We start from the raw sequence: 14,603 nt of genomic DNA, 5'->3' as shown, positions 1-14,603 counted from the left end.
AATCTTCCAACTGAATTTTTTACTTATAAAACATATTAAAAAACAGATAAAAGTTAATATATTTAACTTTAACCCACATTATATTGATATCTTAATAAGATCACATTCCAAATCATAAAGCATTATTTAGCACTGCAACGTTAGGTAGTTTTCGAGTATCCCGACAATTTCCTCTCAAAGGTCATGTAATCATAAAAGCCAACAGGAGAAGAAGTGGCAGGGGGAGAAGTGCTTGGATGGAAAAGATGAACAAAAAAGCAAAATAAAAACATGAAATATTGCTAGAAATCCATGGAAAAAATTGAGCTACTATTGAAAACTGATCAATAACATTGATCAATTACATTTAGTTTTTAAGGAGAAAGAAGATGAATTATTAACTTATGCTGGTAAATAATGGCAATAAATTTTGTAGATGAAAGGTTCTTATGCAACCTCGGGGGCAATAAGAAGGATTCTTCATGCTCCAGTACTTTCCACTATCCTTCAAAGCAATTATTTTTGACAGAGGCAGCATTCTAATGCCTCAGTTGGTGCCTTATTGGATTTAATAAAGAATTGGGAAATAGGAATTTTCTTCCTTATACTATGTCTCTTTAGTGCTGAATATAAATAATCTTTAGGCTTCTACATCTTAATCTACATATGAAAGGTGATGTTACCAAATTCTTCTGTGTAACTTTCACAGTCCTTACAAATAGTGGTATTAATGCCATTATAAAATTTCCTTTTGTTTGCAAAAACTCAGACCTCATGAAATTGTCAGTATGAAAAAAAAAACCAGTTGATCCTCATTATTCACAATTTCATATTTGCAAATGCACCTACTCACTAAAATGTATTTGTAACCCAACAATCAATACTTGTGGTGCTTTCTCAGTTGTTAGCAGATATCAGCAGAGCACTGGAAATTTAAATCACCTGACAGGCACACCCCCAACCAAAGTTGGAAAAGGTGATGCTCTGCCCTCCTGTTTCAGTTCTCATTCTGCAAACAAGTGCCCTTTTCATAGTTTATTTAGGGCCACATTTTCCACATTGTTGTGCTTTTTGTTGGTGATTTCACTGTTGAAAATGGTCCCTAAATGTAGTGCTGAAGTGTTGTCTAGCATTTCTAAGTGCAAGAAATCTGTGATGTGCCTTACAAAAAAATTCTAAGAAAACAGAGATAAGCTTCACTGAGGCATGATTTATATAGTGCTGTTAGCAGAAGTTCAATGTTAATGAATCAATGATATTTATTAAATAAGCTGGCTTTAGATAGAAAATAAAACACATAAAACACATAAAACAAGACTATGTATTAATCAGTTGGTGAAAATGCTGTGACCAGAGGCTGGCTAGAACTTAACCCTCTATTTCCTCTAGGAGCTCTGATTCACTGTCTGCCTAATTCAGTGTTCATGATGACTTTACAGAACTTAAGAACTGAGAATAACATAAATTGATTCTTGTTTCATGAATTTTATTATTGAGTGGAATCCAGCCTATTGGTTAAGTTTGGCCTCTCCCATTAATTTAAAAAGATAATTTGCATAGCTATCAAAAGTTACTCTACAAATGCATGAGCCAACTACCATTATTTGAAGAGTTACATTAGAGCAAATTATCAGCTCATATGGATTTGACAACGATAATTCTGACTGCACTCGGCTTACAAATGCAAAACTTTCTAAGGAATTTGGAAAAAGCTCTGACCCTATTCTCATTAACTGAATGCATCTATGATTGACCAGTTGGCTTGTAATCATTTTGCAAAGATCATTAAACATTTGACCCAATTTAAATTTTACTACTTTCCTTGGAAAGAAAAGTCCTTAACCTAATACTCTGAATTATTTCTACTGTCATTTCTAATATTCCTGTTTACTCATCTATTTGTATATGAGAAGGCCCTTGACCCTTTACTTAGGAACTAAAATGGGTCACACTGACATGGAAAATGTTGAAGTTAAAGTGTGCACAGATGGCTCTGGAAGTAATGGCGAACATGCCACAAACATGCTACATAAAATCTGCCGAGAAAGAGGCTTATTTCTACGGTCACCATTCACTGGGAACCCCCTCAACAGAATATTTTGTTGAGTCTCTCGAAAGCATTTGGCTGTGGCTGTTACCACTACACTATAAAACATATACTTTGAGGCATTCTTAGTGAGAAGACAAGACACAACTCAACAAAATAGCTCCCTTGCCTTCAGTTGAATCTGCTCTGAATGGTGTATCCAGCTCATTAACTATTTGGTCAGTCACTAGTCAACATCCTTCTTATTGAGTACGAGAAGAACACACTGTCATTCCTGACAATGAGGTCCAGGAATATATTTCATTTCTATTAACTTTAAAGCCATATTGGCTGCAATTTAATTGTACAATACTGACCACTAGAAAATTTATGTTTCAGAGATATGGAATTGAAGTACCATCCCAATGAACTACTAGAATAAAAAATATTTGAGGAGAGGCTGAAGCATAATTCCTATGAAATAATGTATATATAAAGAATTATTTGGAAAACATAGTAATACCATCTAGACTCAGGATATTTTAAACCATTTTTGGTGAAGGTAGGAATATCATCTATATACAGTAGTCCACCCTTATCCACGAGGGATACGTCCCGAGACCTACAGTGAATGCCTGAAACCATGGATGGTACCAAACCCTGTATACAAGAGTACTTCAAAACATTCTTGGAAAAATGGAATTAAAAGATAATATGAAAATTTCCATGAACTTTTTGAAGACCCCTTGTATACTATGTTTTTCCTGTGCATACATACCTATGATAAAGTTTAATTTTTAAATTAGGCACAGTAAGAGATTAACAACAAAAACTAATAAAATAATAGAACAATTATAACAATATACTGTAATAAAAGTTATGTGAATGTGGTGTCTCTCTGTCTCTCTCTCAAAATATCTTATTGTATTGTACTCTCCTATTTTTGGATTGCTGTTGACCGTGGGTGACTGAAACCACAGAAAGCAGATAAGGGGGGAATACTACAGCTGGACACTATTTCCTTTGTGTATATCACAATGCTTGACAATTAGTTGCCCAATTCTTTTCTTTAACAAGACCCTGGAAAAAAATTAAGATATATCTGCCAACATTGCCAGGTTCTGTAAAAGTCCTTTTAACCTTGAACTAAAGGAGAATCTTTATATATGTGATCTTGAAAAGAGCTGTTCGTTTTTATGATGCACACTAACATTTGAAAGTTGAGTTTGTTAGCTAGCCCACCAGATGTGGTTTTATTTATTTCACATGCTTTACTTACAATTTAAAGAGCAGGATCAAGGTGAACGGGCCTTCTAATCTTAAAAGAGATCTTCTCATTGGCACAAGAACTTGAATTCTCAGTAATTCAGCACAAAAACTTTCTTACTCAGTTAAGTGTTCTGTTTGAAAGTTGCTAGGCCCAATATTTACTAACCTATGATCACTAAGGATAAAAAGTAAATCTTGCAAATCCCTTTAACAGTGCAATTTTTAATGCAATGAAATTGGTGATGAGCTCCAGTCCTCTGCCTAGCCCATGTTCTCAAGGGAAAAGATGGAATAGCATACTTATGTTCTTGGGACGGGGGTAGGGGTGGGGAATGTAGGAAGGGCTTAAGGCTAGGAAGATTATAATAAGCAATTATGAAAGGAAAGGCTGATGGTTGATCTCCATACCCTCTGTATTGCCCTGACCCAGTTTCCCTGGATGAAGGCAACTAAATGGGGCATCAACCAACTGGGAGATTTCTGAAGTTGTTGGCTTTGTCCCGGTAGGCCCAGTCTGTCACAAGACTCAGAATCATCCCCATCCATGTAAAATCTTCAGGTAGTGCCAAACTACAACTGGAACCTGGAAGAATGTAAACCGATTAGCCAGATACCTGGAACTTTCTCCTGTGGAGCTGCACAGGCTCACCCTAGCAGCGACCTTATCATTTTATATTTTTCACCTTAATTAACCATGTCATGGTGGTATTTAGCAGTTAATACATCATTAACTATAAGACATCATTGATTGTAGATGAAATATTATTTTAAATGCAAAAGAGAAGAAACTTGACAAACTATGAAATGCCATCAATTGTCATATGAATCTCAATTTCACAGGTATTAAAATGTGAAAAAAATAAAAAAACAAATGTGTGTTTCAGAATCTCTGAAATTCAGTCATTTAAATTGAGATAAAAATAGATGAACCAACATACAATATATTGACAGTCTCTTGTCTCTTTTATGGTTATCAATCAAGGATTAATTTAATTTTGATCTTAATAACAAATCAGACTACAATTTATTTTTCCAACTTTAAGACTTAGCTATATTATAAAATGCTATTATACCTTTTCTTCTGCTTCCCTTTCAGCCAAGCTTTTTCTGTGCAACCGTAGGCTGTCTCAGTTTTCCAGTCTTAATTCTATTGTCATCTTTCTATATTGTACTTCTCTACTGCTATGTAAGGGAGAAATTCTCTGACCAAAATGCTTTAGCAAAAGCCAAAAAAGGAGAAATATTGTGGTGACATAGTGATGACGTAGTATATAAATAACAACATCATGACCCTCCTTGATGTTCTTTTCCCCAAAACAAAGAGGTTACTTTTCTCTATTGTGGCTATTTCTGCTACTTTTAAAGTGATAAATCAGGGGCATCTAATTTGCTTGATTCCCAAATAACCTGTTGAAGATGTCACTATGACTTCTAACAGTCCTTCTGTCCTACTCTTATTGTGATTCTGAGCCAGACATTTCAAGAAGAAGGGACTCCAGGGGTTTTGGCTGCCTCTAATTCCTCCTAGGCTACTGTTCTTGACTTAGTTTAGTTCTACTGGCTTTCCCACTGCATCGGGCATGTCTCTTGGCAATCCCAGTAATCATCTTGCTTCCCCTTGTCTCTATGACCAGCAAAGGGCTAAAATATTTTCTTTAGAAGTTCAACTGAATACAGCTTAATTTTTTCAAGAGAAAATTTTACTAATAAAATAAGAAAAAAAATAAAAATATACTCAAATTCCATTTATGATACAAATTTAACTAAAGTCTAAATTCAAATTTTTCTTTTAATCATTTATTCATTTATTTGTTCATTAAGCAAAATTTATTGAGGTTCTATGACGTTCCAAACACTAGGCTAGAAAGAGGAGATACCAAGATGGAGATGGCTAAGAACCTAGTGGGGAGACACACACATATTAGCTCCTATCCTGGGTCATGGGGGCAGAGCAAAGGCAGCATTTAGTGCTACATAGAGAGAGAAATGGCTTTAAGAGACTGTGATATCTAGTCTGAGGCTGGAAGAATAAAATTTCAATTATCCCACAGATGGTAATGGAGAGAGTTTCCAGCCAAAAGCCACAGTTGTAAAGACCCAGAGGTAATGCTCCAGGGTCAGGTGAGTGTATGTCTGAGTGTGGTGAAGGGTGAGGTCTAGAGTTGCACAAGAAGGTTGTGGAGATCAGCAGATACAGAGGGACTTGATTGTGAAAGGTTCTGTGAGTGATGTTTTATCTTAAGGTAACAGGATGCCACTGAACGGAAGAACCATGATGCGGTCAGATTTGCTTCTCGCAAGAACAATCCTCACAACACAATGATATGGCTGGGGATTGGAAGGGGGTTTGAGCAAAGGCAGGAAAGGATATTATACCACAAGATATTGGTAAACACCTAAACAAAAAATGAGGATAACTTGTAAGAAGGCAGTAACCACACATTGGACTTAGTAATTTAACTCGGCAATAAATGTTTGGAATTCAGGATAGAAACTTGAAGTTGAGACCAATATTCAGGAATCACGAGGATATAAATAATAGTTGGGATCAGAAAGTGAATGTCACCATGGTACGGAGGCAGAGAAGAGAGGGAAAATCCTGTCCCTGAGCATTGGCATCTCAAAGGTAGGTGGATCATGTAACACCAAAGAAGAAATTGTTCTCTGAGAGAATAGAAGAAACCGAGGGAACAGGATCTCAGAAGTCAAAGGAAAGGAGTTTTGAGGGAAGAAAAAATTTTACTGGTCAAATGATGCAAATTAACGAAATATGATTTGGGATAAATGTATTCCTTGGATTAGAAATTATGAAAATTAGGAAGTATAGTGTTAGCCATTTTACAGGTTGGTTTGCACCTTTTATAGGACAATTATCCAAGATTTTTCTATCTTACCTCAGGACTGCATAGACCTTGGAAATTTCCTTTCCTTACTATCTTATCTGTCCATCATCTTCTCTTCAAGAGAGGGACTGGTTGCAGTGTAGCCCAGGGAGCATCCCTTCAGCAGTGAGAGCAGACAATTGCCCTACATGGTTGACTGCCTCTCCTGGGAGAAACAGACCATTCAATGACGTGCCAGAGCCTTCCCCCAGAAAACTCTACCACTTGTCTCTTATGAAGGTCAGAAGTTCATCATGCCATATCCCCTTTCAGTTAGTATAACCTTTCCTCAATTTTGCTCTGAACATATTTTTTCCCGGGATTGGTTCCTCCGTTAACAGAAAGGAGGTTAAAAGCCCTTTCTTTGGCAACAGCTTGACTCAGTATTGGTCATCTAGTGTTTTTTTTTTTTTTTTTAATTGCTGATTTTTATTGGTTCCTCTGAATATCTTGCATATCCACACTTGTTATCATGTATGAAAACAGTAAGTTCTCAGCCAGTATGGTCATTTGAATTTCTGAATTCTTACTAGCTTCTACCACTAGAAAAACTGCATCATTAACCCTGAATTTTTAGTCTTCATTCTTGACCTCCTGCCTACTCTCACCCTGACCCTTCAGGATGGAGTAACCCCACCCATCCCACCTCTTCTGTATTCTACTGATCCAGCAAAGCTAAATGCCTCCTGATATTTTCATGTCTACTTCTGAATCTGGCCTCTGATCTACATTACTTTTACAAACATGCTTTTTTTTCTCTCCTGAATTTAAAATTTTAAAACAGTCATAGAGAATATAAAGTTCTTTTTTTAATTAAAGGTTTCCTCCACCATTGTAAAAATAATTCTTTTTATATACAACTTAAAGGAGTCAGAAAAAAAATTTATGAAAGAAAAAAAAGTCATTTATACTTGTACCACCCAACATTTTATCATTTTGTTGAAATTAATTTTTAGTTTCTTTTCTAGTCAAAGATTTTTAAAATTTTAAAATTTGTGTTTTTTGGCACATATTGTACACATAATTTTGCGTCATGATTTGCTCACTAAAGGACATGTTTTCTAAATAGAAATACTGATAAATAAATATAAGCAAAAACTAAAGGAGATTTCACTTCAAGAGCAAAACCTAAATGTTTACAGTACATGATAATTTTCAAGTCCCTTTTATACACATCATCTTAAGTCACTTTATTTATTGAATTTTTAATTATAACCAAATAACAGTTTTAAATATTATTAAAATTGGTTGTAATAAATAAACTCTCTAAAAATGATATCTGGAAAACTATATTGTCTTTGTCTTCTTTGGTTTTCTGGACTCAGTTTGTACTAATTAAGTACACAATATTTACTAACATATATAATATGAACCACATACTTACCAAAGTATTGTCTTATATCTGATCATAGAAGACTGAAAATTTTAGTAATTATTTGTTTATAATTTATCTGGTTACAATACATCATTGTGTCAAGACAGACCTTAGAAAAAGGAGAAATGTTGCATCACTGATTTCATTTTCCAGGTATTTCAGTCTGTATCTAATTTTATAAATTTTACTGCCTCAAACTTTTTGATCCCCATTCACATCCCAGTGTAAAAGTATTTTCAAAAGTGATAAAACAATTCTGTCAGTCCAGAATCTCATTGACTTTGTTATAGTCAATGATTCTCTGCTCCTCAGCTAAGACGAAGTGTTACAGTCCAGGGGATCGTTCTAGAATAGTAATGTCTGTTCCCTAATGTGTTCACTTTAAGCAGTATTTCCATAAGTATTACCTCTCGACATAATCTAACTTAGTCATTTACGGTTATGAATATCTAATATCTAACTCTTAAGTCAAACTGATCTGTTTCAATGAATCCCCAACATTTGTTAAAAACAGATACCCTAGTTATTTCAGTAAGACATTTCAAAAATTTTCTCCAAAATATTGAGCTCTAGTAGTATAGATTCTGCCTAGAAGACCTAGAAATACCTTATTATAGCTGAAATACCAAGCCAAAACTTAGCTGCTGGCTGTTGAAAATGACAAAAATTTCTCATATTGTTTTAAATAAATTATAAGTGCTTCCAATATATAAATAATGTAAACTTGAAACATGGAAAATATTTGTGAATTTAATAAGCCCTTTTTGAAAGTAAGTGACAGGATGAAACATCACTTTTCTACATATGTAGTGTGACATTTTCATTTTGTTCCAAGATATTTTACTTTTTCTGTGATTCTGGAGTTTGTAAACATGCCATAATATGGTGATTACATAACGATGATTTCATGGGTCTAGCTTAGTATAAAGGTGGCTAGACAGAGCAGCCAAATCGATTTCTTTTTAACTTTGTGGAAAGAGACGAAAGGAAATTGAATGCAAAATCTACATTAAAACCATATTAGAATTATAACTCAACGATCTGTTACACATGATATGAGAACCAGATGTAGCCAAGCGTTAGTTATTTTGCTATGATATCCAGCCAACAAGTTAAGTTCAAAAAATCCTTTGTTTAAACCATGCCTTGTTTTGTTACCCACAATGTTCCAAATGTATATGACCTGACACTATCTCTTGTTGTCTCCTCTTGCCAAAGGTACTCAGAGGCAGGACTGTCCCTAGGCAAAATCATGAAGTAGGTGAAACTTGTGTTCATTCCCTACCCTTTTGCAATGACAATCTCACCTTAGATTCTCTCCACCTTCCTGTCCCCAGGTACCTACTCCAGTTGCTCATTGCTCTGGGTTCACCCTCTGTTTTCCAGGGAGCTCATGCTATCTCCTGTTGCCCAATCCTTATGTGATTGTATAATTTCCCTTATCAAAAATGTTCAGTGGCTCCCCAAGAGGAACTGGGCAATCAAGATCCTCCCTTCTTACCTTTTGAGACTCATTTCCCACTCTCCCCTCCACATGTTCTACTGCAAGTAGATCACCTACCTTGCCATTTTTATTTACATACCATTTCCCATGTTGTTCTTTTTGCCTGAACTGGCCTTGACCTCTCATCTCCATCTATGAAAATCCTACTCATCTTCAAGACTCCGCTCATCTGCACCTCCTCTAAGTGCCCTACCTGATCACCCCCAGCCTCTCTCCTCCGCACCTCATCCATACCACTCATGGCACTTAACACATATTGCTTTGAATTATAATATTTATGTATGTGTCTTGTCTCCAGGCACTGTGCTGGGCGCTTTACAAACGTAATCTCTTTTAAATTTCACAACAATCCAATGAGGTAGGTATTATACCACTTACCAGCTGAGAAAACTGAGGCTCAAATGGGTTAAATAGTTTGCCCAAGGTCACACCGCTAGAAAGTCACAGAGCTAAGACTTGAACCGAGGCCTGTCTGAATCCATAACACATATTGTTTCCAATATACCATATTGCCATCTTCTCAACTCTTTTCCATCTTCCGAAAGATAGTATGGGAGTTTAAGACAGAGGAAAAAGCCAGCCTAGATTTTCAGATAAACAAATATGTATCCAACAAAGAAATATAGTTTATTGAATATTACTACATTCTTAGCTAGAACTGATAGGTTAACTTTAACTACAATCCATGATGAATTCAAGTAAAATGTCAGAGAAAAAAGAAAAAGTCCTTATCTAATACCTAGAGTGACCAGAACAAATAAACATGCTGTAAGAAGAGAATGTTCAAAGCGGTTTATAATTCAAGAAAGCCTGCATAGCATTGGTCTCTCTCTCAGCACTCTTGGAAAATAAGTACAGGGAAAAGAAGTAAATGTAGAGTTGACTAGGGAAGCCGTCCTATAAGTCCCCAGGATTTATTTGGGGTAGTTGGGGTGGCTGACGATAGGATTACCATTCTAAATCTCTTATGAATTAACAATCCCTATATTAAGTATAAACCCACTTTTTTCATTCTTTCTCCAGTGTGGCATCTTGGATAAATTAGCAGAGAGAAGCTCATTGTTCCTAAGGAGAAAATTTCATCCTAAATGGACAGCTTTTACAACTGCCCTTTTGAATACCCAGGACCCAGGAGTTTCAGCTCAGCCCTGGAAAGCTCTGTTCCAGCCAGTGTTCAGCCTAGGCCAGCCTCCCACAAGTCACATAGCAGAGGACTCATCCTTGGGAAGAATTTAGACTTTGGATCTCTATGTATTTTAACACCACTTTTTACCTCTCCCAAGGCAAAAAACAAAAACCTTTCATTTCTGATGTTTTATTCTCTTCTCATTTCCTAGTCCCCCTGCTTGTCATATTATCAGTTGCATATTTTTTTAACATGAGTAAATGAGCAAGATCCTTAGGTTTAAAGAGGCCATTCAGTTACCATTAAACGTGAGTTCTTAGTGCACTTCTATTAACTTCTGACAGTCATCTCAATTGTGTTTGCAAACTCTATTTCAACTCACGTATGCTCTCTTTACACCAATCCTATTCATGTATGGCTCCATACTCTTGTTCCTCTTACCAATCTTAATAATAATTTAAAAAATATTATTGCATGCAATCTAAGCATACATACAGCAAATCATACTGTACATCAGGCAGGCCCTGTGTTAAGAATCCTGAGAATTTTCATTTTAGTTATGTGCTAAATCTGAGGAATTCAAGGATCCCAACAGGAAAACCACCTTCAACAACACTGGGAAAAGGGAAAAAACTCAAACATGGAAGCTTTTTTTTTTTTTTTTTTTTTTTTTTTTCCTGTAGCACTTTTATGGGTTTTCTTATGCTTTACAAAAGTCCTCCAAACACATTCACTTTTTTTCTAACTTTTTATTTTGAAGTAAGTATAGATTCACAGGAAGTTACAAAAGAAATTTATAGGAAGGTCCTGTATACCCTTTATCCAGCTTCTCCCAGTGGTTACATATTAATTATAATACACTATCAGCTCCAGGAATTTAATGTTGTTCTAATTCACTTTTAAATTTCAAAAAGGAAAAAATAAATCCATAAGGACAGCCTGAGAAATTTTAAATTCCATTCTGTATTTTCTTCCTATCCCAAGTGGTAACCATACTGAGAATCCTGGTAAACAAGAGGTGGTATGCCTATACAGCTACAAGGAAAGTCCCTCCTGGTTGTCAGAGATGATGCTCAGTTCTCATTCAAATCCTAGGCCAGTGTCATAGTAGAAACGTGGAAAGGACCCCACATCAGAAGACTTGGGTTGAAATCTGGTTCTGCCTCCAAATGTGTGACCTTGAGCAAGTCAATTGACCTTTCAAGCTTCAATGTCTTCATCTATAAAATGGAGAAAATAATTCTCCTGCCTACTTCATAGGGTTGTTGTGAGGATCAGATGTGATGCTGTATACGAAGGGATGAGGTAGGCTGTGAATCAGCAATCATGACGTTTAAATTCTTTTCTGAAACTATTGCCCATTATAAAAGTATAATTTCTCAGAGGTGGTCTTATTCTTAGAAACAGAACAAAACTACCTCCTTATTAGTCATGTGGCCTAGTATTTTCATCATATGTAAATATCTCTCCTTTCTGACATTCTTAGCAGGACAGGATCTAGCAATATATGGAATAAGCACTCTGTGACTCATTACCTACACACCCCTGAGGCATATGATCTATTTTAAAATAAGCATTTCTTAACATTTTCTTCCATGAGGTTTAATGCATTTTAAGTAGCTTTTATTTTTTATTCTGACTGCAAGATTCATCCTTACTTTTTTTTTCATGCCATGAGATGTACAGTAGATGCTCTTGACAATAGTGAGAAATTATAAGGTTACCAGATTAGACAGTGGATGGTTTATGACGTAGAAATGGAAATCATCCAAGCAATGTTGTTCCTTAGTTTGTCTGGATATCTAATATAAACTCCCAACTCACTGGTGGATTCTGGTGTGTGGGTAGTAAAAATGCTAGTCTTGGCAGTTAGGGTGGAAAAATATATAGGAGAAAATAAACTTAAATCATGGAAAGTAAAGATAAAAGTCTTTGTGTGTACTGAATGTTTTGGGAACCACAATGAAAATGTTAAAATCTATTTTCTTCCCTTTCCCTCCTATACACAGGCTGGCATGGCTCTGACCTATGATCCCACAGCTGCCATACAGAATGGGTAAGTTGACCACATTCTCTCTATTTTAATTGCAAAGACATCTTTGAGCTCTGAATCAGTACCAAAGAAAAATGTTCAAATTTGTTTTGTTTTTATTTTACATCTTTAAACAAAAACTTTAGACCAAACATTTCTTACCATTGTATTTTTTTTCATTCCCATAAGTGATTCTGATCTCTCATTTTCACAAGGACTTTGTCCATATTAAATCCTTCCCTCTTCTCTCTCTCTCTCTCTCTCTCTCTCTCTCTGGTTGGTGAAAGTATGAGGAACAGGATGTAAAGGAGTAGTATGGATAAAGCTAGGCTGGGGCACTTATCTGTGTGTCTCTAGGACAAGAGTGTTGCCCCTGCTAATGACTATAAAGTTTGGCTTTCCATAATTTTTAGTATGTGCCGAAGTTAATTTCTACATTAATAATGCTTTTACTCTTTTTACTCTGGTGATCAAGAGAATGGTGATGGATAGAAATCAAGTTAGTAACTCAGGCGATTGTATCTCCATTCTTCATTTTAATAAGCATCTGGAAATCTTCAGCCTCTTACTTAGACCATGTCACATAGCTTAAAATTCCTCCTCTGAAAAATAAGAGTGTTAACTAACATGATCTGGCCTCTCTACAGTTCTGTGCATTCTGAATATCTTTGGTTGAAGTTTTCTTCTCACTCCCTAATCCCTTCTCTTTGCTTTGGCTTTCTTGCAGTTGGCAATAATTATTCTTTGGTTGGTTGCTTGTTTTATTTTTACAGCCTTTTATTTTGATTTCTCTATGGCTTTCAGTTGTCTGTCTTTCAGTCTCCTTAAAGAAGCAATCATGATGAAGGCCTCATTGGTCAATATAGGGGCAGAATGAATTAAACCTCATTTTGTATTTGGTCAATGGCCTTTAAAATCTGTGGGATGTTGAAAGTGTTTGAATTGTTATAAGTGTACCTCTTACTCTTATAGTTATTCGTTCAGGCAGTCATTTATTTAGGCATTCAACAAACATCTAGTAAGTCTGCCAGGCACAGTGCTATGTTCTGCAGGTTTAAAAAAATAGTGTATGAGACAAGGTCTTTTCCTTCAACAAGGTCACAGTCTTCTCTTCCATAAAAGAGTAAACACTGGTGGTACACTAGGCTAGGAGTCTAGTCTTTTCTCCTTTCGTTGATTAGAATTTCCCTCTAGGAGTGAAAATTAAGGATAGCCTTTCATTTATCCAATAAGCATTTACTTATTTCCAACAAGGCACTACAAACTCAGTGGGTAGAAAAAAGTAAAGACATGGGGAAGAAAGTCCTCTAGAATCATATTGTATAAATGGAGATAAAATAGCTACTCAAAAGGTAAAACATAAGGCATTATGTGTTAAGTGAACCTGACTAAAAAAAGGGTGCTATAATGGAAGGAATGACATTTATTGAATACGTGTTATGCACTGAGTATATTTTTTATTTATTTATTTATTTTTCCTTTTTGTCTTTTTCCGTGTCTGGCAACGGATCGCAACCCTCAGTGTCGCCCCCATACCGGACCGGGACCGGCAACGGGATCGCAACCCTCGGTGTTGCCCCCGCGCCTCGCTCAGCCAGTGAGCGGGAACCGGTCTGTATGTGGGATCCGAACCCTCGGCGGGAGCGCCACCACACTCCCAAGCGGTGCACTATAGCAGTGCGCCACCGGGCCGGCCCCTATATTTGTTATTTAATTGTACATAGTTTCAGAATCAAATTAATACACTGATTACAATTAGAAATTTATTTTGAAAACTTGCACACATCCAGAAAAATAAAAATGAGTTGAATAAATACTTGTATGCCCATTAATTAGGTTCAGTAAGTGTTAAATTTTGTAGCATTTTACATGCATGCATATGCATGTATGTATTATATATATATATCTTCCTATCTATTATATATAAGTTATATATCTACTTACTAAAAGTAAGATAATCTGAAGGAACTATTTAATCATGCATTAAACAAATAGCCACCAAACAATTCTGTATTCAGGGCCCTCCATCAAGGATTGGGGACATACTGGTGAATAACACAGGCTCAGTCTTTGCTCTCCTACATTGTAGTGATAGAAATTGACATTAAAAAATTTCATTATTTATATACAGTGAGCACCCAGTGGTGAATTGCAGAGTGTTATGAAGAGTCTGGCCTTGTGTGGGTGACTATCAAGACTTCTCTGGACATGTGATGCCTGGAGCTGAGCTCTGACAACACTTAACGACTAACATATGTTAAATTTGATGGCAAAAGAGAGAGAAACAAAAGCAACTCTGAAATTTTAATCCTGGAAGGACTGGTGGTACCATTAGCAGAAAGACAAGGAAATAAGTGGGGAAAGATAATTTGCTCAATTTCAAACATGCTTGATTCTGAGACTCACTACA

The 14,603-nt window shown here is 36.0% G+C and overlaps 1 protein-coding gene across 1 annotated transcript in view; it reads left to right on the top strand.

Annotated features, from left to right (window-relative positions):
- RBMS3 (RNA binding motif, single stranded interacting protein 3) overlaps nt 1-14,603 on the top strand; it is a gene marked incomplete at its 5' end in the record, with an annotated part of 267,704 nt that overhangs the window by 124,883 nt on the left and 128,218 nt on the right. The window contains one exon of the mRNA XM_008580173.1: nt 12,171-12,217. Within this exon, the coding sequence (XP_008578395.1) occupies nt 12,171-12,217 (47 nt within the window). The remainder of the gene's footprint in view (nt 1-12,170; nt 12,218-14,603) is intronic.

This window comes from Galeopterus variegatus, unplaced genomic scaffold (assembly GCF_000696425.1).
Source record: "Galeopterus variegatus unplaced genomic scaffold, G_variegatus-3.0.2 Scaffold2040, whole genome shotgun sequence".
Classification (NCBI taxonomy): domain Eukaryota; kingdom Metazoa; phylum Chordata; class Mammalia; order Dermoptera; family Cynocephalidae; genus Galeopterus; species Galeopterus variegatus.
The sequence above is the reverse complement of the archived record's forward strand: the minus strand, read 5'-3'. Positions and strand labels throughout refer to the sequence as shown.